Source organism: Hippocampus bargibanti, linkage group LG10 (assembly GCF_051943395.1).
Source record: "Hippocampus bargibanti isolate YZ-2025 linkage group LG10, ASM5194339v1, whole genome shotgun sequence".
Taxonomy (NCBI): Eukaryota; Metazoa; Chordata; class Actinopteri; order Syngnathiformes; family Syngnathidae; genus Hippocampus; species Hippocampus bargibanti.
Window position 1 is genome coordinate 6107955 of NC_142743.1, and position 26626 is coordinate 6134580.

Below are 26626 nucleotides of genomic sequence, written 5' to 3' on the forward strand. Positions count from 1 at the left end.
AGATGTCAACAGGGGGGGGGTATGTAGATGCCACTGTCTGGCAGGAATTTTACAAAAGCTTTTCAGATTCAGGGACAGGGTCTTTGTCTTCCAAGGTCATGTTGTAAATGTGGCCGAAAAAAGCATTCCTTTTGTGAAAAATGCTCACAGAACTGGCAAAGCATTTGCAGTTGGAGCTCGAATCACACACACACACACACGTACACACACACAATATTCATACGTTACATAATTAATGATTCTCCAGCCATTAGGCAAGAATATGTTGCTACCTGAATTGTACATTGATAAAAGATTATGTGTTCGATTCAATAAACAGCTGGGAAATGTTCTAGTTCATGGCCTTAATGGGGGTGCTCTGTGCACGTCTTCATGTTAATCATCAATTTTTACGAGGACATTTCAAACTACAGTAGAGATATCAATCTATAAATTGTAAATACAAAGACACAAAAGTAAATGCTTGGATAAAACAATTTACAGTCACCTTTGAGGTCTCCTTTCTACACTTTGTGGTGTCTCTGGTTTAAACTCTCACAAGTGGGAAAGACCAGGCGGGCACTTTGTGTCCTTATACGTGTTCTTGGAAGCAATGAATATGAAAGCTGACGGTCCAGATGCTTTATACTCCCTTTACTCTGAATAGACAGATTGATGAGTAGAAAGAAAGACAACCACATTGTTGCAATTGTTAAACAAGGAAAAGAAAGAATGATGAATATTTCTGAGCATACGATTAACTGCAGGAGGAAAAAAAGCAGTAATGCACAAAGGGGTCAAAATGCATATGAAAGGCGATATGAGGAGGAGCACCGGCTCTAATTTTGTTTGTCGCAAAAAGATGAACAATAAGGTAGCCCGGGATACCGGAGGCTACCAAGAGATTGTGGTGGAAATGCACGTTCGGTCCAGCTCATGGAGGAACGATGTCGCTTCTACGTTGTCCCTGCAGGGGAGATTGAGACAGTTGATGATGCTGTCACCTCAACCTCAGTCTTTTCGTACTCTTCTCTTCCTCACGGCTTGTTTGTTGCCCTCGACAGCGTCACTGCCTCCTTCGGGCTGGAACAAACGACATGGTGAGTAAAATAAAACAGGGATAATGGACACCATGCTGTCACATAGACTGTCCATCAATACAAATGATGCTTTCAAATCAAGGCAACTTCAAACAATTGATTTTCAATCTGATTTCTGGATTGCAGACCACAATTAACTATTTTCTTTCCCTTACCTCCTCCTCTTCTAATGTTCTCTCAGTAGCTTTGCTTTCTTCTTCCTCCTCTTCTTCCTCCATCTCTTCTTCCTCTTTTCCACGCCGCTCAATGTCACAATCCCCCTCTCGTTGGTCACCTCTTAGATTTGTAGCAATCTCAGCCTCTGCTGTAGTTTGAATGTACACTGTTTGAGTAAATGGGAAAAGCTGCTCACCCGCAGAAAAACTTAACTTGTGTCCTTCAGCGTTTTGAAAGGCGCTATTATTAAAAGCATCATAAATCGAGGTGTCTGTCTCACCTGCAGGTGTTCCAGCATCTGAGGCCTCAATATCTTCATCATCCTTGTTTGCACTTGCTGCTGCCTCTTCCTCCTCGTCTTCTTCATCTTCTTCTATGTCAGCCAGTGGCACATCCACTTTGTTGTACACATAGTCATCTGGCTTCTGTGAGAATTTTTATTTCGAGTCGCGGGGGTTAATCGCATGAAGATAAACATCAAAGTTTGACTGAAATAGTTCATTGTACCTTCGGCCAACAGAAGAGCACAACAAGTCCCACTGGCAGACCGACCGTGAGGATGTAGACCACCCAGAGCCATGGACGGTCCTCTGCTGCAATCATCAACTGGGCAAAAATCCCAGGCTGGAGGAGGACAATTTGGACCCTCTTAATGGACAGAGTACACTTCGTGTCCTTGTTGTTCTAATATCATGAGTGAACGCTAACCTCGTTAGCACTGGCCACAAGCTTCTTTAAACCCCAGCTGTCGGAGGCCCAGCGATCAGCAACTTCCTTGCGGGACGTAACAATGAAGTTGTCAAAGTAGATGTTGGAAGTCATGGACCACAGTTCTAAGCCCACTGCTTTGAAAGGGGTCATTTTAAATGGCTGCAGGTCTTCAAAATATTCTGGGTTCATAACTTTACGTGGCTTCCAGGCCCCCTTTGGAATAAACAACATGAAACAAAAGATCTTCAGATAGACATGCAGACAATGATTTATTCAGATCATTAGAAGCAGGTGTTTTTTGAACATTCACTTCTACACATGAGATCACACGCCATTTGATGATCACTTGGTAGTACATTGCAATAGCGTGGCAGATCATCCTGCAGCTGGCTTCGCAGTATTTAAAGATGAAAAAAAAATCAACAACCGTAAACTGTCTCAGGTTTGAAATGTCACATTCTGTGTGCTACATTTGGATCTACTCCTTCGAATCGGTTATTAGTGTAAAAAAAAACACACAAAACGACTTGCATTTTGTAAACACAATTCCGCGAGCGCCCAGTTTGTAGACTAGATGTCACATTTCGATTCGGCAGCAAATGGCGGGTTTGCGCCTCCCTGCTTGTACACACCTGCTGCCAATCAACTCATCGAGTCACCGGGTATTTAAGGGGTATCATTCGGTCTCGGGATCTGTTTGTGATGTACTGTAGGGAAGGAGATGCCCATTTCACGGTAAGATCAGATCATTGTTTATCAAATGGTGAGCATAGTTTTGCCGATGACAAATTTGTGTTTGGGGGGCCTTTTACTGAGCATCTTCATCTTTATTAAGTTCATAGACTTGCTTGTCCTGTAGTGACAAGGGGACATAGGCCAGTGTCTTCTTGTGCTGGTCCCAAACCCGGATAAATACAGAGGGTTGTGTCAGGAAGGGCATCCAACGTAAAAGCTTGGCCAAAACAAACATGCGAATCAAAACTCTGAAGATGGAGGACACTGATTCGCTGTGGCAACCCCTTGAAGGTAAAAACCGAAAGGAAAAGAAGAGAAGAAGAGATTCGGTCTTTGGATCGCCGGTGAATTGACATGCCTCACCACTGCCATTGCCCAGGTTGGATATTATCTGCTGCGCATGTATTTGTGTGTCGCGGTCTGAGGCCCCTCCGCTAGTTGGCTTTCTCTAGTCGGAGTACTTCCTCGGTGCACTTTTATGTTGACGTCCTTTCTATCCGTTTGTTGATGAAGAGGGTAGGTTCTCCCCTTGCCCTCCGACTCTCATTTCGGTTATTATTTATTCATATTTCTCCTGGTCCGTATTTGGGACCAGCACCCTTTGTTTTTGTTCGTTCGGTACGGTTTGACGTTAAAACCACTTACGCCTGTCTCGCTCGGTGACTTTGGGGGATACAGCGAACATTCCTACGAGGAGAGACTTTCTATCCCTCGTTCGGAACGCAACAGTCGCTTCTAGAACTATTTTTGCTAACTCTCAATTCTGTACCTGTTCTTGCATGTGCAAACCTTTTGTCAAACAAACATGCAGGAAATAAAGCAAAGTCAGGCAGATGTTGGTTACCTGATAGTTGGGGTTGTCTACCAGTGGGGCTTTCCACTTGCCCTTGTACTGAGGATTGTTAATCATGGGGCGCTTCCACGGCCCACACCCTGGAGCACTTTCACATGCTGAGTTGGGGATCTGCAGAGGCTCCCATTCTCCATCCATATCTTTATCCCTACACACAACAGAGCTATAAGGCTTCATATAGTAGTTCTCCTATCCCAAAAGGTTTGGTCATGACCACCCCACCTCTCTGGAGGAGTCTTTTATTGGGAGTTCATTTTCTTAAATGGACTTTTACGTTGTTCTGCTTAATATTGTATTTGGATGATCGTATATCTTCTTGAATGCTGCCCAAACGCTAAAGATCGCAGGGGCATTCTCCTCTATCTGTGACCCCTTCTCAAGGTTTATCAATCCAAACCAGATGTTTTTTTGTCTTACCCTCCAGTGGGGTTAAGATCTGTAGACGTTGTTACTACTAGGCACCCGCGGGCAGGTGAAGTCTATTATGTGATGTAGTGCCATCTAAATAAAATTGACTTGACTTATGTGACACTTTTTTTTCCAAGATGGCGCCTGAGTAGGCAGCCATCAGCAAGTGCTCTCATGAGCCTTGCTTTTTGTTGTTTTTGTCTTGTTATTGTGTTTTCGTTTGTCACTTTATGTTGTTGTGCGTCACGTGGAACGTATACAGATTGTTTTTCAGCATTTTTGGCCACGACAATCATCAAGGAGGAGACTGTGCTGAGCGGTTGCGCCTTTTGGCAGCATGAATATGCCAGTACTGTTTTTGAATGGGAGGAATGTCGGAGCCATTTGACTGTCATCGCTGGACACCAAAGGGGCCATTGTGCTTTTTTTGCGCCTGTAATGGGCAGCATCTTCACAGCCCCGCTTTGTTCAGCGGAAAGGTCGGTGCTGTTGGACAGTCTGCGGTTGGATGGATGCATGGCTTGAGGAGCCCGCGATAAGAAAGCAGCGTCAGCGCAGAGCGCCGATGCGTATGTGGAACTGTCGCGGCTTGGAATTGAAGAGGATTTATGTGGGACAGGAGATGTGTGACAATGTCTTTTCGTCAATGGATGCTACAGCTTCGTGTTTGCTTTCAACATTTAGCTTGTAGTAGACGTCCAAATTCCACCATGACGTCCCTGATCCACTGCTGACATGGATGCTTTGATCCTCTCCTCTTTCATCTAGAACTGCTTCATGTCATCACAAAGAGGGTACAGCAAGTCCTGAAGAATGAATGACTGTGTCTTTGTGTTGTCATATTTGTTATTTTTGTTTTCTTTTGTTTTTCCTAAGATGGCGGCGCGTGAACACGCAGTGGCTCCCCTCTCCCGGCAAATTGCCGTTTTCATGTTTATTATGTTTGTTAAAGTCATTATAAGTGCCTTGCATGGTGGGTCCGAGAGGACAGTAACTTCATCTGTGCTGTATGTCATGCATATTGGCATATTTGACAATAAAGCTGACTTTGACTTTGACATGATTGCGGCAAATGACACCTTTTGTTTCAGTGAAGCTCCTCAATTCAATTGCCTTCAAATTGTTTTCCTAGCAACAAATTGCCACCAGGTGATACCAGAGGATTACATTACAAGGTATTTTTTTCACTGGAAAGCACGATCAATCTTGCAAAAGAAAAAAGGTGTATGTATTACTGAATGCCGAAGCGCAGATATGCTGGGCTTGACTCTATGGGTTTGTTGGAAACATGTTCACTATCTACTTGCCAGTCTTCTGGTTTCTCAGACTTTGGATCGGAGATGAATTCAGTTTCCTCGTCCAGCCAGCCCTCTGGCTGCACCGCATCCGGATCTTCAATTTTTGCAGGTGCATCCTCATCCCTGACACAAAGGCGTTCTTATGACAAAATGTCACTTGGGGACATTGCAACATGGCGGTTTGCTCGCCAAGTTGGTTCTACTAGTGTGGATGTTCACCAGTCATCAGGCTTGACAGCGTCAGGGTCGGGAATCTTGGCCCTTTCATCCCAGTCCTCTGGTTTGGAGTCGTTTGGATCTTCGATCTCTTTCGGTGGGTTGACTGGAGGGACCATGTCATTCAGCAGGTTGCCGCGGCTCACGCTGAACTGGTCAATGAACATCTCATAGCTGTTGTCGGGGTTCAGGACTGGCAACAGAGCAACAGTAAAGACACGTATTAGTGATAATTTAGAATCAGAAAGCCTTTAATAGTCCCACAATGGGGAAATTTGCACTCTACAACAGCAACATTTAAAGGGGTGGAGTGTGAAAAAAACGATGGATTTTATGCATACTAGCAGTGTCTGAAACTCATGACAAAAAGTTAGCGGACACGAGGCAGACAATTCTGAAAAGTTGCCTGCCCAACATAAAGTTGCCTGCCCCATTTTTAACAACTTTAAACACAATAAGACGACTAATCGCAAAAAAAAAAAAATCATTGTTGCAAAGATTGATAATCAGAATATATAATAGAACAAGACTTTAAAATTCAGTGATTGATGTACCTACCACAAATGCTCCCTTGCTTAATTTATCGTAAATATCCTTTGCTCCAGTTGTCGTTTGTCCATACACTGTTCGGCACGTTGCGCAATGCAATGTTTGCGTTTCGTCGTCTGCTACAAGCCAGGTGAACTCCTCTTTCCACGATGCTTTTAATGTACGTTTACGAATCTTTCTTCTGGGGCACTTATCCATTTTCTTGAGTTCTCTGTGTGTCTACTTTGCAAAATGATATGCAAATGCACGACCTTATAATGCTCGGGAAAGTCCGGAAGCACGAAGTTATTCGATGCGGGCTTCTGATTGGCTGCCGAGTATGCAAATTGTAAAACGAATGAAGACTCCAAAATCGGAATAAAGCAAACGTTTGATTTGATTTATTTTTTTTTTCTTGCACAAATTGTCAGCCTCCCCAGCGGAGACGTTTTGTAAGTTGTATGCCCGATGTAAAAGTTGCACGTCCCGGGCGTCCGGGCAGGCATTATTTCACACACCGATAATAGAAATGTCAGAAGACTGAAATGTATAATTGACTTTGTAGGCACAACTATCTTTCCTGCATGCTGGTGGCCGACCTGCTGCCATACCCAAAGTGTAGAGGTGAGTCTTCTTGTCAGTGTAGAACTTCTTGAGGTCCACATCAGCTCGCTTGGCATGCTTTTCCTCAAAATCTTTGTTCAAGGGATTCTTGTGACGGAAGATGAAGTGCAGCTTGTAGTCCTCCCCGCACTTGTCGGGTCCAAACATGATGGAGTAGGGTGTGCGGTCATGGAATTGTTCCTGAAAGCCCCGGCATTTAGTGAGTTCAGGAACAATTCTCATCAAATTCATTGGCATCCCCGAATGTATTCGGGAATTGAAAATATGACATGGAGCGCTATTCTCGAATTTGCTCGGGTTTTGTTTTTCTTGCGGGGGGTGCCGATAAAGCGATGGTGAGACCTCTGGCAATGTTGTTTCCCTTCCACGAGGGTGCAGCATTTGCATTTTGTCCAGCTGCCACCATTTGCACCTCAGATAACTCCAGACCCATATAATTTAAGAATGAACTCTTTTCCTGATGAAAGAAGAGTCCAAGGTTTATTACGCTGCATTGAATGTTTATGTAGTCCTAAAACTCAATATTTTGTGGGTCCTGCAACCTGAGTGACAACAAAAACCCTGGCACTGGAGTGGAATTTTTGCACGTCATGATTTTATGTGGTGTGTATACCTAAGCCATCAATTAGTTGACTGTGGCAATCTTATGTAAGCTTGACAACACGTTTACACACCAGGTTGACATCGCCGGTGTCTGAAAGCATTTTAATGTAAGCCCCACCACAGTCAATGCCATCTTGGAAATTAACTTCATACCTAGACAAACAAAAGCACATCGACACAGCAATTACACGACAAACATTTTGCCCAGTGGGAATACATTTTTGTTCATGAACAAATTATGAATACATACAAACCAATAAATCCAAACGGGCATAAACACGGAAAAGCAAATATACCAAATATGCATTCATTTGTGTGTACTGACTGTACGACAAGGGGTTCATCCTGGAAGACAAAAGGTTTGTACAGCATAGCGGAAATGGCATGATGTTTGGCACGGGATTTGAGCACCAAGCCTTGGTCTCCAGGAATCTTGTTCTCCTTCAGCTGCTCCACAGCCCACTTTCCTGCATTGAGCACATGTTTGCAAGTCAGCGGCCTTTTATTATTCAAGGCGAAAATGGCTACATGCTTTGTGGGACCCCCGAGAAAATAAGAGAAGATTGAAACAAACCATCATATTTGGCGATGTCATCATCAGCATCTTCCTTCACTGTTTTTGACAACTGCCATCTAAGGAGAGCACAAACAAACAATAAATGACAACGTCTCGTGCTTAATTTAGGTATATGTTTGAGTACAGAGCGACATGATGTCCGAATGTGTGTGTAAATTCAAATCTGTGGTCTGGCCTTCCTTTTTAGAGTTTTGCAGAATAATTCTGTTAGGGTAATTCGCCTAACAAACATCTCTAAACATCGCTCTGTAGTCTATGTTTACATTTTGAACTTCCTCATACGTCATATCTTGCCTTCCTTTACACGATGTCGCATTTTCATTACGTCACATCCTGTCGCGTCATTACTATGCGCCGCATAAATACTCCTGCAGCCCGTTCGTCTCTCTCTCTCTCTCCATGCTCCCTCCGCGCGGCCGACACCGCGATGCCCCGTGCGCTCCCAATTAAATGAACTTTCTGTTCAAGACCTGGCTCCCTGATGATTTAACCATCGATCTCCATCTACACCCGTCGAAGCAATGAACCAAGGGCGAACGATAAAAATAATCCAACATTCTTTCTGGTGCCAAAACCCGCGCCAGTCGGGTCCGAAGCGGTTGGGGGGTGCGTGGTGGAAGCGCCTCTTCATTCTGACCTGACCACACGGTTGACTTTTCACGGGTGAGTGCCGCTAGCATGCTGCTATGTTGGGTGAATGAATGTGGAATCCTTTGTGGCCAGAAGGATTTCTATGCGCGTAATCCACGTATTGTGAAGGGCTTGTGACGCGGGATCTGGATATCACCTGGTTCTGATTCCAGCTTGATTCTGGTTTTAGATCGGGTGGTTCGACCAAGCGGGACTCCAATCCTGGGCCCGAGTGTAGATAGTCTACACGCGACTGATCGATGCTAATACTGGTCGAGATATGTCTGGTTTGCCACGCCCTGGGTATCATACTGTAAAACCAGAATAATTCTAATTACAGTAAAGTCTCGTTATATCGATATCGGTTATATCGATAGTACCGCTTATTACGATACTATTTTCATTTCCCTTGCACATTTCTAGTCTTTTTATGTATAATTAGTACCGTTTAGTACGATACCCGGTTATTACGATAATCCGGTTATTACGGTGCTCCTTTTCTTGCCCTCCGACTCTCATTTCGGTTATTATTTATTCATATTTCTCCTGGTCCGTATTTGGGACCAGCACCCTTAGTTTGTTTTTGTTCGTTCGGTACGGTTTGACGTTAAAACCACTTATACGGAACGCCTGTCTCGCTCGGTGACTTTGGGGGATACAGCGAACATTCCTACGAGGAGAGACTTTCTATCCCTCGTTCGGAACGCAACAGTCGCTTCTAGAACTATTTTTGCTAACTCTCAATTCTGTACCTGTTCTTGCATGTGCAAACCTTTTGTAAAACAAACCTGCAGGAAATAAAGCAAAGTCAGGCAGATGTTGGTTACCTGATAGTTGGGGTTGTCTACCAGTGGGGCTTTCCACTTGCCCTTGTACTGAGGATTGTTAATCATGGGGCGCTTCCACGGCCCACATCCTGGAGCACTTTCACATGCTGAGTTGGGGATCTGCAGAGGCTCCCATTCTCCATCCATATCTTTATCCCTACACACAACAGAGCTATAAGGCTTCATATAGTAGTTCTCCTATCCCAAAAGGTTTGGTCATGACCACCCCACCTCTCTGGAGGAGTCTTTTATTGGGAGTTCATTTTCTTAAATGGACTTTTACGTTGTTCTGCTTAATATTGTATTTGGATGATCGTATATCTTCTTGAATGCTGCCCAAACGCTAAAGATCGCAGGGGCATTCTCCTCTATCTGTGACCCCTTCTCAAGGTTTATCAATCCAAACCAGATGTTTTTTTGTCTTACCCTCCAGTGGGGTTAAGATCTGTAGACGTTGTTACTACTAGGCACCCGCGGGCAGGTGAAGTCTATTATGTGATGTAGTGCCATCTAAATAAAATTGACTTGACTTATGTGACACTTTTTTTTCCAAGATGGCGCCTGAGTAGGCAGCCATCAGCAAGTGCTCTCATGAGCCTTGCTTTTTGTTGTTTTTGTCTTGTTATTGTGTTTTCGTTTGTCACTTTATGTTGTTGTGCGTCACGTGGAACGTATACAGATTGTTTTTCAGCATTTTTGGCCACGACAATCATCAAGGAGGAGACTGTGCTGAGCGGTTGCGCCTTTCGGCAGCATGAATATGCCAGTACTGTTTTTGAATGGGAGGAATGTCGGAGCCATTTGACTGTCATCGCTGGACACCAAAGGGGCCATTGTGCTTTTTTTGCGCCTGTAATGGGCAGCATCTTCACAGCCCCGCTTTGTTCAGCGGAAAGGTCGGTGCTGTTGGACAGTCTGCGGTTGGATGGATGCATGGCTTGAGGAGCCCGCGATAAGAAAGCAGCGTCAGCGCAGAGCGCCGATGCGTATGTGGAACTGTCGCGGCTTGGAATTGAAGAGGATTTATGTGGGACAGGAGATGTGTGACAATGTCTTTTCGTCAATGGATGCTACAGCTTCGTGTTTGCTTTCAACATTTAGCTTGTAGTAGACGTCCAAATTCCACCATGACGTCCCTGATCCACTGCTGACATGGATGCTTTGATCCTCTCCTCTTTCATCTAGAACTGCTTCATGTCATCACAAAGAGGGTACAGCAAGTCCTGAAGAATGAATGACTGTGTCTTTGTGTTGTCATATTTGTTATTTTTGTTTTCTTTTGTTTTTCCTAAGATGGCGGCGCGTGAACACGCAGTGGCTCCCCTCTCCCGGCAAATTGCTGTTTTCATGTTTATTATGTTTGTTAAAGTCATTATAAGTGCCTTGCATGGTGGGTCCGAGAGGACAGTAACTTCATCTGTGCTGTATGTCATGCATATTGGCATATTTGACAATAAAGCTGACTTTGACTTTGACATGATTGCGGCAAATGACACCTTTTGTTTCAGTGAAGCTCCTCAATTCAATTGCCTTCAAATTGTTTTCCTAGCAACAAATTGCCACCAGGTGATACCAGAGGATTACATTCCAAGGTATTTTTTTTCACTGGAAAGCACGATCAATCTTGCAAAAGAAAAAAGGTGTATGTATTACTCAATGCCGAAGCGCAGATATGCTGGGCTTGACTCTATGGGTTTGTTGGAAACATGTTCACTATCTACTTGCCAGTCTTCTGGTTTCTCAGACTTTGGATCAGAGATGAATTCAGTTTCCTCGTCCAGCCAGCCCTCTGGCTGCACCGCATCCGGATCTTCAATTTTTGCAGGTGCATCCTCATCCCTGACACAAAGGCGTTCTTATGACAAAATGTCACTTGGGGACATTGCAACATGGCGGTTTGCTCGCCAAGTTGGTTCTACTAGTGTGGATGTTCACCAGTCATCAGGCTTGACAGCGTCAGGGTCGGGAATCTTGGCCCTTTCATCCCAGTCCTCTGGTTTGGAGTCGTTTGGATCTTCGATCTCTTTCGGTGGGTTGACTGGAGGGACCATGTCATTCAGCAGGTTGCCGTGGCTCACGCTGAACTGGTCAATGAACATCTCATAGCTGTTGTCGGGGTTCAGGACTGGCAACAGAGCAACAGTAAAGACACGTATTAGTGATAATTTAGAATCAGAAAGCCTTTAATAGTCCCACAATGGGGAAATTTGCACTCTACAACAGCAACATTTAAAGGGGTGGAGTGTGAAAAAAACGATGGATTTTATGCATACTAGCAGTGTCTGAAACTCATGACAAAAAGTTAGCGGACACGAGGCAGACAATTCTGAAAAGTTGCCTGCCCAACATAAAGTTGCCTGCCCCATTTTTAACAACTTTAAACACAATAAGACGACTAATCGCAAAAAAAAAATCATTGTTGCAAAGATCTGAATATATAACAGAACAAGACTTTAAAATTCAGTGATTGATGTACCTACCACAAATGCTCCCTTGCTTAATTTATCGTAAATATCCTTTGCTCCAGTTGTCGTTTGTCCATACACTGTTCGGCATGTTGCGCAATGCAATGTTTGCGTTTCGTCGTCTGCTACAAGCCAGGTGAACTCCTCTTTCCACGATGCTTTTAATGTACGTTTACGAATCTTTCTTCTGGGGCACTTATCCATTTTCTTGAGTTCTCTGTGTGTCTACTTTGCAAAATGATATGCAAATGCACGACCTTATAATGCTCGGGAAAGTCCGGAAGCACGAAGTTATTCGATGCGGGCTTCTGATTGGCTGCCGAGTATGCAAATTGTAAAACGAATGAAGACTTCAAAATCGGAATAAAGCAAACGTTTGATTTGATTTATTTTTTTTTCTTGCACAAATTGTCAGCCTCCCCAGCGGAGACGTTTTGTAAGTTGTATGCCCGATGTAAAAGTTGCACGTCCCGGGCGTCCGGGCAGGCATTATTTCACACACCGATAATAGAAATGTCAGAAGACTGAAATGTATAATTGACTTTGTAGGCACAACTATCTTTCCTGCATGCTGGTGGCCGACCTGCTGCCATACCCAAAGTGTAGAGGTGAGTCTTCTTGTCAGTGTAGAACTTCTTGAGGTCCACATCAGCTCGCTTGGCATGCTTTTCCTCTAAATCTTTGTTCAAGGGATTCTTGTGACGGAAGATGAAGTGCAGCTTGTAGTCCTCCCCGCACTTGTCGGGTCCAAACATGATGGAGTAGGGTGTGCGGTCATGGAATTGTTCCTGAAAGCCCCGGCATTTAGTGAGTTCAGGAACAATTCTCATCAAATTCATTGGCATCCCCGAATGTATTCGGGAATTGAAAATATGACATGGAGCGCTATTCTCGAATTTGCTCGGGTTTTGTTTTTCTTGCGGGGGGTGCCGATAAAGCGATGGTGAGACCTCTGGCAATGTTGTTTCCCTTCCACGAGGGTGCAGCATTTGCATTTTGTCCAGCTGCCACCATTTGCACCTCAGATAACTCCAGACCCATATAATTTAAGAATGAACTCTTTTCCTGATGAAAGAAGAGTCCAAGGTTTATTACGCTGCATTGAATGTTTATGTAGTCCTAAAACTCAATATTTTGTGGGTCCTGCAACCTGAGTGACAACAAAAACCCTGGCACTGGAGTGGAATTTTTGCACGTCATGATTTTATGTGGTGTGTATACCTAAGCCATCAATTAGTTGACTGTGGCAATCTTATGTAAGCTTGACAACACGTTTACACACCAGGTTGACATCGCCGGTGTCTGAAAGCATTTTAATGTAAGCCCCACCACAGTCAATGCCATCTTGGAAATTAACTTCATACCTAGACAAACAAAAGCACATCGACACAGCAATTACACGACAAACATTTTGCCCAGTGGGAATACATTTTTGTTCATGAACAAATTATGAATACATACAAACCAATAAATCCAAACGGGCATAAACACGGAAAAGCAAATATACCAAATATGCATTCATTTGTGTGTACTGACTGTACGACAAGGGGTTCATCCTGGAAGACAAAAGGTTTGTACAGCATAGCGGAAATGGCATGATGTTTGGCACGGGATTTGAGCACCAAGCCTTGGTCTCCAGGAATCTTGTTCTCCTTCAGCTGCTCCACAGCCCACTTTCCTGCATTGAGCACATGTTTGCAAGTCAGCGGCCTTTTATTATTCAAGGCGAAAATGGCTACATGCTTTGTGGGACCCCCGAGAAAATAAGAGAAGATTGAAACAAACCATCATATTTGGCGATGTCATCATCAGCATCTTCCTTCACTGTTTTTGACAACTGCCATCTAAGGAGAGCACAAACAAACAATAAATGACAACGTCTCGTGCTTAATTTAGGTATATGTTTGAGTACAGAGCGACATGATGTCCGAATGTGTGTGTAAATTCAAATCTGTGGTCTGGCCTTCCTTTGTAGAGTTTTGCAGAATAATTCTGTTAGGGTAATTCGCCTAACAAACATCTCTAAACATCGCTCTGTAGTCTTTGTTTACATTTTGAACTTCCTCATACATCATATCTTGCCTTCCTTTACACGATGTCGCATTTTCATTACGTCACATCCTGTCGCGTCATTACTACGCGCCGCATAAATACTCCTCCAGCCCGTTCGTCTCTCTCTCTCTCTCCATGCTCCCTCCGCGCGGCCGACACCGCGATGCCCCGTGCTCTCCCAATTAAATCAACTTTCTGTTCAAGACCTGGCTCCCTGATGATTTAACCATCGATCTCCATCTACACCCGTCGAAGCAATGAACCAAGGGCGAACGATAAAAATAATCCAACAAATTCCAATTCTGGTTAAAGCCAAAACCCGTTCACTTTTCAGTCGGGTCTCTGAAGCGGTTGGGCAGCTGCATGGAGGACAGACGCCTCTTCATTCTGACCTTTCCTATGTCACGGTTGACGTTTACACGGCTGAGTGCCTACTAGCATAACAGCTATGATTGGGTGAATGAATGTGGAAGCCTTTGTGGCCAGAAGGATGTGTAACTATGCGCGTAATCTTACGTATTGTCAAGGGCTTGTGACGCGGGATCTGGATATCACATGAAGTTCTGATTCCAGCTTGATTCTGGTTTTAGATCGAGGATACGAGACCAAGCGGGACTCCAGATAATGCCGTAGCCTCAACTCTGTAGATAAGTCTTGAACACGCTCCGACTTTTCGATGCTAATACTGGTCGAGATATGTATGGTTAGAAACGCCCTAGGGTATCATTACTGTAATGAACCAGGAATCAAAAGTAATTACAGTAAAGATCTCGTTATAGTCTTTGATCGGTTATATCGATAGTACCGCTTATTACGATACTATTTTCATTTCCCTTGCACATTTCTAGTCTTTTTATGTATAATTAGTACCGTTTAGTACGATACCCGGTTATTACGATAATCCGGTTATTACGGTGCTCCTTTTCATCTCCCGCCGGCCATTTTTGTTGTTTATATCGATATATCCGTCGCGCCATTGGTCAACTTGGTCACGTGTCTTGTTACGTGAGCCGCCATCGGTCGCGCCAATGGTCGACTTGGTCACATGAGCCGCCATCGGTCGCGCTATTGGTCGACTTGGCCGTGTGACTTTGTCACGTGACACGCCATCGGTCGCGCCATTGGTCAACTTGGTCACGTGTCACGCCATCAGTCTGTTAGGGTAATTCGCCATACAAACATCTCTAAACATCGCTCTGTAGTCTTTGTTTACATTTTGAACTTCCTCATACGTCATATCTTGCCTTCCTTTACACAATGTCGCATTTTCATTACGTCACATCCTGTCGCGTCATTACTATGCGCCGCATAAATACTCCTGCAGCCCGTTCGTCTCTCTCTCTCTCTCTCCATGCTCCCTCCGCGCGGCCAACACCGCTATGCCCCGTGCTCTCCCAATTAAATCAACTTTCTGTTCAAGACCTGGCTCCCTGATGATTTAACCATCGATCTCCATCTACACCCGTCGAAGCAATGAACCAAGGGCGAACGATAAAAATAATCCAACAAATTCCAATTGGGTTAAAGCATAACATGTTCACTTTTCTCTCTCTGATGCACAGCCATGCATGAGGACAGACGCTCACATTTCCTTTCCTATGTCATTACGTTACAAGCTACCTACTAGGATAACAGTCTGATTTAAAATAGCCTTTGTTGTAAAATGTGTAACAGGCATCTTACTTTTCAACGTGGGAATGCCATGAAGTTGTTCCTTTTCAAAAGATGAGGAACTACGAGACCTCCTCCAGATAATGCCGTAGCCTCAACTCTGTTGTAAGTTTGAACACGCTCCGCTTTTTGGCTGTTTGTCGTTTTATGTAGAAACGGTTAGGGTTATTATTAATGAAGCAGGAATCAAAAGTAAGAACAAAAAGATTCTTTAGTCTTTGGGATGGCACAAAATGCGACAGCCCACTCAGAGAGGCAGGCAGGGGAGAAGAGAGAGAGAGAGAGAGAGAGAGAGAGAGAGAGAGAGAGAGAGAGAGAGAGAGAGAGAGAGAGAGAGAGAGAGAGAGAGAGAGAGAGAGAGAGAGCCACTTCTCGCCCCGGTATGTATACATTCAGAGGTGTGACATCATTTCAAAAGAGCCTATCAGCTACTGGTGCTATTGTTTAAAAGTGTCTGTCAGCTACAAACTATCTAGAAGTGGGAGCTTGCAATCAAACCAAAAGTAAAAGTATACAAAAGTGGAGATATTCAAAGTGACAATAGATGTTAAGAATGTGTTCGTATAGCGAATTGCCCTAACAGAAACTGTTGTGCACAGATTTAGAAAACCTTGGGGTCTGTCATCGCATGAGTACAACTGCACATGCCGACCACAGTTTCAAAGTCAGCTTCATTGTCAAATATTCTAATATGCATGACATACAGCACAGATGAAATTACTGTCCTCTCGGACCTCGCGTGCAAGGCACTTATAATGACTTTAACAAACATAATAAACACGAAAACGCCAATTTGACGGGAGAGAGAGGGGAGCTGCTGCGTGTTAACGCACCGCATCTTGGAAACAAATCTTGGTTCATATGCCACCTTACAACAAAAGCCAAAGCGCAGCTCGCATTCAGATGAGACGTTACCGCCCTACCAACTCTCGAGAACTTGCACACTGAAAGAATCAAGACAACGGAGCAGAAAATCCGACTGGAACCTTCGCACCCTGCCCACCACCTTTTCCAGGTACCCCCCCTCAGGTATGCGATACCGATCCATGCGCACCAAATCCAGCAGACATTAAAACAGCTTCTTCCCCTGAGCAATTAACTCTGTAAACAATAACCCAAATAGAACTGTATAGTGCCTCTTTGCAATGTAGCCCAACCCTGTGGAGCAGAATCCAGTTATCATCAATGTACCTCCAGCTCTGTACTCACCTGAACCACTGTCTGCTCGCTACTTTGCACAGTGTCTCGCAGTTGTTCCTGAGAGGTACCACTTATATTAGGGAATTAGATTAGATTAGATTAGCCTTTATTAGTGTCCTCCATACTTATTTGTCATGTCTTTTTGATGATGATATTAGTGCAGCGTGTTGTACCAGAGACTAATTCCTTGTGTGTTCTTCATACATGGCCAATAAAGGTAATTCTGAGTTGGATTCTGATTACCTGTCGAGAGAGCCATCATCAAATGTCTCAACAAAGTGCACATCTCCAGTGGGGATGGGAGTCTCGTATGTTACCTAGGAAGCCAACATCAATCACATGGTTTAAAAAGAAGCAATTTTCTAATTTCCTCCAGTCACACTGAATGTCCAGTTAATCTTTACTCACTTGGAAGGACACATTGTCACTGTCTGTATTTTTCTGGTCTGTTTCTTTTGCCTTATTTTCCTCAATGTCCTCCTCCTCCTCCACCTCCTTGTCTTCGGTGACTAAAGGCTCCATTTCCTCTTCGTCCAAGCCAATCTCTTCATTAACATCCGATCGGTCAACTTCAGACTGCTTTTGGGCCATTACCACTGCCACAGTCAGGAAAAAGAGGAACAGCATTCGCCGCATCCAGCGCCTGTCCAGCTTCATCTTTAAAGAGAAATGAAGAAAGCCGGGAGTGATGTGAGAGGGTAACAACACTGAAAATATAACACTCAAAACAACGTGCATACACGGAAGCGGGGCTGGGAAATAGTTAGAGAAAAAAATAGCATGTCATTACATCAGGATATTGAGCATTCTCTGCCTGGATAAAAATAGCTAATTTTCTTCCTAAAACAGTCTTCCTTTAATGCATCGTGTATCCAGTAAGGGCACAACCAAAAAATGCGTGGATTTCATTAGTTGCTTGTTTCAAATTGCAACAGTGGATGGATGGAGCACGTGAGGTTTGATGTTATGGCTTTTGAGTCCGGCTTCCTTCCGCATGGCAAAAGCCGTCCACCATGCGGGGAGGGGACGGGCGGCGGGTGCCAGAGCTAGGGGCCTGGATTCCACTGGCTTGAGGAGGGATACGTGGAAGACCGGGTGGATCTTCATTGTGGGTGGCAGCCGGAGCCTAACGGAGACCGGGCTGAGGACGGCCTCGATGGGGAAGAGAGCCGCGAACCGTAGGCCCAGTTTGACCGATGTCCCAGCCAACCGGAGATCCCTCGTGGGCAGCCACACCTCCTGCCCGACCTGGTAAAGCGATGCCTGGCGGCGACGACGATCCGCGATGTGTTGGTGCGCGACATGGGTGGAATACGCGCATAACACCCAGGTCTCCTTCCACACTCGATGGGCCCGTCTGAGGTGGTGTTGGATAGACGGGATCTCCGCCTGGCCCTCCTGAGTGGGGAACAGCGGCGGCTGATAACCACAGGCGGAAATGAACGGGCACCGACCTGTGGCTGAGGAGACCAGGGTGTTATGCGCGTATTCCACCCATGGCAAGTGGAGGGCCCACGACGCTGGACGATGGAGGCACACGCACCGTAGAGCCTCTTCCAGATCCTGGTTCTTGCGCTCCATCTGGCCGTTGGATTGAGATGGTAGCCAGACGACAAGCTCGCTGATGCCCCTATGGACTGACACAAACCTTTCCATACCTTGGACACGAACTGCGGCCCTCGGTCCGACACGATGTCCGCCGGAATCCCGTGGAGACGGACAACGTGGTTAACCAGGAGCTGGGCCGTCTCGATGGCGGACGGCAACCTGGTTAACGGAATGAAGTGGGCCGACTTGGAGAAGCGGTCCACCACAGTGAGGACGACCGTGTTGCCACGGGAAGGGGGGAGGCCCGTGACGAAGTCCAGGGAGATATGGGACCAGAGTCGGGAGGGGACTGGTAGTGGCTGGAGAAGTTCCGCCGTGGGTCGATGGGAGACCTTCCCACGGGCACAGGCCGGGCATGCCTTCACGTAGTCCGCGACGTCCCTCCTGTAGTCCGGCCACCAGAACCGCTGGGCGATGAGGTGGATCATCCTGTTGACCCCAGGGTGACAAGCAACCCTGGAGGCGTGTCCCCAGTGCAGCACCTCAGAACGTAGTGCGGGCGGACAAATAAGCGATCCACCAGGCAACCCTTGGGAACCGGGTTACCACCCTGGGCCTCCTGAACCTTCTTCTCCATCTCCCACCTAAGGGCGCCCAGGATGTGTTGCACCGGCAGGAAGTTGGCGATGACCTCCTCCTTCTCTGCCGGCTCGTGAATGCGAGATAGGGTGTCAGGCTTGGTGTTCTGCGAACCTGGGCAGTAGGTGAGAGTGAAGTTGAAGCGGGTCAGGAACAGCGCCCACCGGGCCTGCCGCAAATTAAGTCTCTTGGTTCGAAATGGCGGCCAGGTTCTTATGATCGGTGAAGACGGTGAAGGGGTGTCTGGCCCCGTCGAGCCAGTGTCTCCACTCCTGCAACGGCAGGATGACCGCCAGCAGTTCCCGGTTCCCCACATCGTATTTGGCTTCCGCAGGGCTGAGGCAGCGGGAGAAGAAGGCGCATGGGTGGAGCTTCTGGTCAGCCGGGGAGCATTGGGATAATACCGCCGCCACCCCGGACTCCGATGCATCGACTTCTACCGCGAACACGTGGTCCGGGTCGGGGTGGCGTAAGACAGGAGGGTTAGTGAAGGCGCGTCGGAGGCGGTTAAACGCCACCTCCGCGTCGGGTGTCCACCTAATGGGAACCTTGGTGGAAGTGAGATTGGTTAGGGGGAAGTGCCTTCTGACTATAACCGCGGATGAAGCGGCAGTAGAAGTTGGCAAACCCCAAAAATCGCTGGAGTTGTTTGCGCGTCTTGGGGGTTGGCCACTCTACCACCGCTTTGGTCTTGGCGGGATCGGCCCGAAGTTGCCCCTGCTCCACAACGAACCCCTAGAAAAGACAGAGAGCGGATGTGGAACTCGCACTTCTCTGCCTTCACGTAGAGCCGGTTTTGCAGGAGACACACCAGGACCCGTTGGACATGCTGCCGACGTGTTCTTCTGCGGATTTAGAGAAGATCAGGATGTCGTCCAAATACACACAGACAAATACGTTGAGGAAGTACCTGAGCACATCATTGATGAGGCTTTGAAATACGGCGGGAGCGTTGATGAGTCCGAACGGCATCACCAGGTATTCAAAATGCCCCAAGGGCGTTTTGAATGCAGTCTTCCACTCGTCCCCCTCTCTGATGCGAACCAGATGGTAGGCGCTACGCAAATCCAGCTTGGTGAATATGGTGGCCAATTGGAGGGGCGCGAAGGCCGTATCCATGAGGGGGAGGGTATTTATTGCGGATGGTGATGTTGTTCAGACCCCGGTAATCAACACACGGACACAGAGACTTATCTTTCTTTTCAATAAAGAACAACCCCGTGCCGAGCGGAAAACGGTCAAATGAGTCCCGCCGCGAGGGAAGAGTCAATGTATGTGCGCAGGGCTTCTTGTTCCAGGTGTGAAATGTGGTAAAGTGTGAAATGTGGAGACCCTGGCTGCAGTTCTATGGTGCAGTCATACGCTCGGTGGGGTGGCAGGGATTGCATGTTGTCTTTGCTGAATGCCTCCCGCAGAGCATGATAACAACGCGGCACGCCCTCGAGACAGATCTCTTTGGGTGAGCCGCCACGGGAGGGGTCTCGTCGATATGGAAGGGTCATGGGTGCTGAGCCAGGGAGGCCCAGCACGAGTGGCACGTTGCGGGAGGGCATGAGCAAAAACCGGCGGTGTTCGACATGGTTGCCCGACAGCCGGAGTTTGATTCGTGTGACCCTGGCTAAAAGTCAGCCGTCAAGGTCAAGAATCTCCTTGGGGATTTTAAGTTCCTCGATGCCGCAACCCAATGTCACTGCCAGTTGGGGGTCGACACCCGTCCGCCCCCGAATCCACTAACGCCCGTAGAGCTTGGGAGTTGGACTGGCCAATTAATTTGCTGTCCAACTCCAACCGCGTGACGGGGCCGTCCTCGACGCCTCCGATGGCCGCTGCTGTCGCTGTTTAGACGGGGACTTACAGGAGCTTCCGCTCCCCATCTGCATCGGCTCTGGGGACCCCTCCTGGCGTCGCGCCTGCTTGTAGCCGCCAGGCGTGGTCATCCGCTGCTTGCTTCAGGGTTCGCTGGACCGCTGGGTGCCTTGCTCCCGCTGCCTCTCCCGGAGGCGATGGTCCAGGCAGATGACTACATTGATCCTCTTGCTGAGGGTGGTGCCAGCGGCGCGAGTGTTCAACTTGTCCTTGAGAGCGGCGCTCAGTCCGCGACGAAACACTCCTCTCAGCGCCCGGTCATTGTAGCCACTCCGGGCAGCCAGGATGCGATGTAATACTCAGCGGCCGAACGCGTTGCTTGTACACAGTCATGGAGGAGTCCCTCAGTCTCGCACTCTGTGACCGAGTGGTGGAACACTTGGTGAAGCCCGGCCACACAGTCCATGTAGGAAACGGATAGTTCGGGCTCGGACTCCCGGACGGCCAACACCCAGGACTCAGCCTGGCCCTTGAGCAGGCTGGTAATGAAAGCTACATTAACTTATGTTTTAACCTCATCGCTAACAAAGGCGCAGGGTTCTTGCTCAAAAACCAATGAGCACTGCATCAGGAATTGAGCACAGCGGCCGGGTTCGCCGGCGTGGCGTGAGGGGTGCGGTAGGGAGAGCTCGCGAACTCACAGGGGGGAGGAAGGGGCCGTAGGGTAGCGAGGCATGTCGCAACCTGCTGTAGGCGTTGAGCCAGCGAGGACACGGTGTGGCGGGGCTCCGTGACCGCTTGCGCCAGCTGGCTCGAACGCTCCGCCTGATGGGCTAAGGCGGATATGAACTTGTCTCCATCGGCAAGATCCATAGTTGGCCAGTGTATTATGTCACGTCCGCTCAAGGAGTGGTGACAGAACTCGACGGACGAAAAAAAGGAAGGGTTTGGATCAGAAATAAACGATGGAGACAGTATAGTTCAATAAAGGTTTACTGAGACACGCAGGGCAAAAACAGAAGGTAAGGCAACCGAACAGACGAGCGGGACCAAGCTGCGTACTGCTGGGTGACAGGGTAGCGAATGAAAGAATACACTGGCGAGGACCGCGCGGGAACGGGTGGCTTTTATAGCCAGAAAGCACAATCAAAGGGATTGGAATCAGGTGAGTGAGCCCGGAGAGCAGCGAGGGGATTGCCTGACGGCAATTAGGATGTGACATATGTGGCCCGCGGCAAAAAATTACTTTGACACCTCTGGCATAAAGGATACACATTACCTCTAAAATGCAAAGGACTACTGTATTGTGAATAAAAAGTAAAGTCTTTACTTTGCACCTAAGTTATTTACTTGCGTTGAAGCTATTTTTTCTATAAACAAATATTGTACCCTCGTTTTTAGTAGTAGTCATGCAACCAGAAATTTAACATTGAACCTTTCTCTCCTTTAATGATTCATTGTGGAGTGGGTGACAAAACAACACACTCTGGCTCGCAATTCACAACTGTTTCAAATTCCCTTGCAACAATCCATTTCATTGACTGCCATTAAAACAACTGGATGGAGTGGGCATTTGGGTAATTTTCAGTCATTCAAATGCCTGAATTATTTTGATCTTCAATGGCATTAGACATATTCATTGCTGACTGCTGACTGATCTGAAATTGGATGACTGCAGGGGCAAAGGCAAAGCTTAATTATTTACATCTCTGCCAGAGTTAATCAAACACTATGATATATGTTAAATAGCACTTACCCTAGATCAGGGGTACTCACACTTTTTCAGCATACGAGCTACTTATAAAAACTACCAAGTCAAAATGATCTACCCACGACAAAAATGCAAAACATAATTATTTTCAAATGTTTTAAGGATTCTTTGTATGTACAAGGTATGTTGATGTACCTTGCATAACTGAATAAGCCAATATTGCACAACACACATAATAACTACATATACATAACATAATAAATAACTATTAATTTTTTTTGTAATGGGCGGCTCGGTAGTTCAGTGGTTAGCACAACGGCTTCACAGTGCAGAGGTCACCGGTTCGCGTCCCGGTTCGGCCTCCCTGTGTGGAGTTTGCATGTTCTCCCCGGACCCGCGTGGGTTTTCTCCGGGTCCTCCGGTTTCCTCCCACACTCCAAAAACATGCATGGCAGGCAGATTGACAACTCCAAATTGTCCCTAGGTGCGAGTGTGAAAGTGACTGTTGTTCGTCTTTGTGTGCCCTGCGATTGGCTGGCAACCAATTCAGGGTGTCCCCCGCCTCGTGCCCAAAGACAGCTGAGATGGGCTCCAGCACCCCCCGCAACCCTAATGAGGAATAAGCGGTACGGAAAATGGATGGATGGATTTTTTTGTAATTACCTGAGTTTACTTTGATGACTTGCACTGAATTGAATCAGCCAGGGATGCATAGTCCGGACAGTAGCTGCTGACAGCCAGCCTCAAGCACATTTCCAAATGTTCATCATTCATGGTGGAACGGTATTTGGACCCGCTTTCTCACTCATTTTGATCACCATATGTTATAGCAAGGGCTTAAAATCTGAGGTAATTCGCTGACTAGCTTGTAAATTTTGCTGCGTTTAGCGCCGTTGTTTACGCATGCATGGCGACCTAAAGGTAAAAATTCAGTTCTGAATGGTTGCCCTGTATGTCAATCAAGTGACGGGATGTTTGATAGGCGGACAAATGTTTTTTTTACTGTCACGCTGCGATCGACCAGTACTACCTCCGCGATCGACCAGTAGATCGCGATCGACCAGTAGATCGCGATCGACCAGTAGATCGCGATCGACCAGTAGATCGCGATCAACCCCTGCTCTAGATACAATTTAACCCTGAATTATGCTAAAATTGGTCTTTGGAGGAAAACGTAACCCTTAAATCAGTCTAATTTGGATTTGTCCAGAACTGCTTGATTGATTTTAGTTTGGTTCACAAAATACATAATTTGCCATTACCCTTACATCCTTTGATATTCTTAACGTTGCTAACAATGACACATTTTCCGAGAACACGAAAAAAAAGTCTTGAATGAACCCAACGCCCATTACATGCAGGAGAATGCCGGAACGTGGAATTGTTCCCATACAGGCACAAGAACATTCAAACGTTAGAATCATATGCAAGCAATTCTTTCATTCGCCTCTTCACGAATTGCATTTCTCTTGGTGAAATACAGTAACTTCAACGCAGTTCAATACAGTACACAGCACAGATTGTTTTTAGTCTCATTTGCATACAAAATTATTAATTAACCATTACTAATGTGAAATGTGACACTTCTACAACAGTACTTTCTGACCATCTTTTTGAGAGAAAAAAAAGCTGTTCATATTCCCCAAAAATACAGCAGGGGGCTGCACATTGTGATGTTTGATATGGACAGAAAGAAATGACGTATCCAATAGAATACATGCTTTTTTCAACGAGCAAACTAGACAGGCTCATTAAATTCTTTGCAATTATGATAAAACACACATCTGTTCACCCATCCATCAATCCATTGGGTGGAAAGGTGGACAATTGGTAAGCACATCCACCTCACAGTGCAGAGATCACGGGTTCAATCCCCACTCCTGGTTTGCATGTTCTTCCATACCTGCGTGGATTTTCTCCGCGTAACCTGCTTTCATCCCACATGCATGACAAATTGATTGGGCACTCCAAATTATCTCTGAGTGTGATTGTGAGAAAAAAATATTTAAAGATGGTGCCTGAGTCGGCAGACATTGGCAAGTGCTCTCATGGGCCTTTTTGTGTTTTGTTTTGTCACTTTGTGTTGTTGTTGTGTCGGGTGGACTGCATCTAGATTGTTTTTCAGCATATATTTGGTCATGACATTCATCAAGGAGGAGATTGGATTGGATTTACCTTTATTTGTCTCGCAGTGTGGAGAAATTTACATTTCACAGCAGCAAAGTTATGAAGGAAGATGAAAGGAATGAAAGCAGTAGAAAAACAAAATACATGAACTGCTGGAACGGCGGCCACTCTTGCGGCGCCATCTTCAAGTCAAAAGAAAACAAAAAAACTAAATAAATAATATGACAATACAAAGAACATATGACAACACCAAGACACAAAGACAGATGGTGCTTTGGGTATGTCAGCACTGTTTTTGATTGGGAAGAATGCCCCCGCCATTGACTGTCGATACTGGACAGCTGTAAGGTGCAGCATTTTTCACAGCCTCGCTTTGTTCGACGAAGTAGTCGGTGGGACAGGCGATGAGAGACATACTGTTTTCGTCAATGTAATGTTACAGCTTTGTCTTTATTTTGAAAACTTGTGTGCACGTTTTCAGATGATGCAGAAAAGTGGGTATGATTGAGTGACCGTTTGTGGTGTCTTATGTGTTGTATTATTTTGTTATTTTTATTTCAACATGGTGGCGCAAGTGGCTGACTTTAAAGCAACTCCTATATTTTGTTTTCATATTTCTTCCCTTCATAACTTTGCTGCTGTGAATTGGTAATTTCTCTGTTGTGAGACTAATAAATGTTTGCTTACCTTATCTTATAAATGGTTGTTTTTCTATGTGTGCCCTGTGATTGGCTGGCAACCAGTTTAGGGTATAGCCCACCTACTGCCAAAGACCGCGAGGATAGGCTCCAGCAAGACCACGACACGTGAGGATAAACTGATTAGAAAATGTATGGTTACATATCCCTCAAAATGTATTGAGTGGTAGTAGTGTCCCTAGATACTGTTCGAATGGATGACAATGTGCATTTCAAGCGACATCTGATTGGTCCACGTCAGATACAAGTACAATGTTGAAACTTATCTTACATGTTCTCAACACAAAATACTGCAAGAGACATGAGCAACAATACATTAAAAATGACATTTCATGCAATTTTAAATAACAGTATCCACAATTGCATTTTCTTCTTTTAAACATTTAACTTATCCTTGTGTGCATTGGACTGCTTGACATACAAATATTCTGGGTGTTTTCTGTAATTTAAAAACACAAGATTTTTGTTCACCCACTGAAATCTGGCAAACAAGTGAAAATGGTAAAGCGAGAGATGCGGATTATGTTATTTTAGATTAGAAGCACAGATGTGAATGAGTGACCAGCACATTCCACAATCAGGCCCGCAATCGTGTGCGCATACTCGGTTGGCCCAGCATCTCTACACAGCTCAATGAGTAAGCAAGCTATTAACCAAACGACCTAAGAGCCTCGAGGTCCAAGGACACAGATTATTGGGGCAAACATAGCTGCCTGTGAAAACTGCGACATCCAAACTATTCCGAGACGAAAGCTTTCTGCAGAAGCACCTGCTCCTCTCCAGCCAATGCGCCTTCATCACCACAACAGCTAGAAAGAGCGCAAAGCAGTCCAGTACGGTCGTATCTTCTAAAATGTCGCGCAAAAACGACACTGACCGAATCAGCGAACAACCCGAGGCAAATCAACCGACCATCTAACATGATAGGTCCAAACTATGCTTTTACAAATACATTACGTACACGCACAACAGTTAGCTCGCTTTATTAGCAGCGATGTCGAGGGAGGTTGGATGAGAGATGGAGAATGAATGAGAGCACACAAACCTCGCGCCTTGTCGCCGAAATAATCCTCGCGAAACTGCTCCTCCCACCAAAAACAATGGATGCAGAAACTAATCAAGAAAACCCGACGGTTGTGTTGCGCGAGACGCTGACAAAACCAAACTGCGCAGTGTTTGTGAACGTACTTTGAAATGACGTACGGGAACTACCGTTGACAGCTCGGGCCGAAGAATATAACGGCGAGACTGAAAACAATGCGCATGCGCATAGTTATTCAGTCGAAACGCCTTTACCCGTTACACCCAACAGCCTATGGTCAAATTAGGAGCCAGTTCAGGATGTTCACCAATGCCAGTTACAAAAAGCATTTTGCAAACAGTATATTATTTCGTTGTTGAAAACAACTCCCGATAAACAATGACAAATTGATTATTTTTTGTTTTTTCCCCCCAGTCCACTGA

General features: G+C 45.9%; 1 protein-coding gene across 1 annotated transcript; it reads right to left on the reverse strand.

Moving 5' to 3' along the window:
• Window positions 1-2: 2 nt before the first annotated feature.
• Window positions 3-26398, reverse strand: clgn (calmegin). The gene is made up of 15 exons (XM_089006357.1): window positions 26208-26398; window positions 17042-17290; window positions 16877-16950; window positions 13496-13554; window positions 13247-13388; window positions 12993-13074; window positions 12306-12498; window positions 5460-5649; window positions 5250-5363; window positions 3526-3682; window positions 1944-2159; window positions 1743-1859; window positions 1516-1660; window positions 1235-1383; window positions 3-1062 (listed from the first exon to the last, which is right to left on the reverse strand). Exons 2-15 carry the CDS (start codon window positions 17288-17290, stop codon window positions 991-993), a joined length of 1959 nt encoding a protein of 652 aa, XP_088862483.1. The 5' UTR covers window positions 26208-26398; the 3' UTR covers window positions 3-990.
• Window positions 26399-26626: the final 228 nt, after the last annotated feature.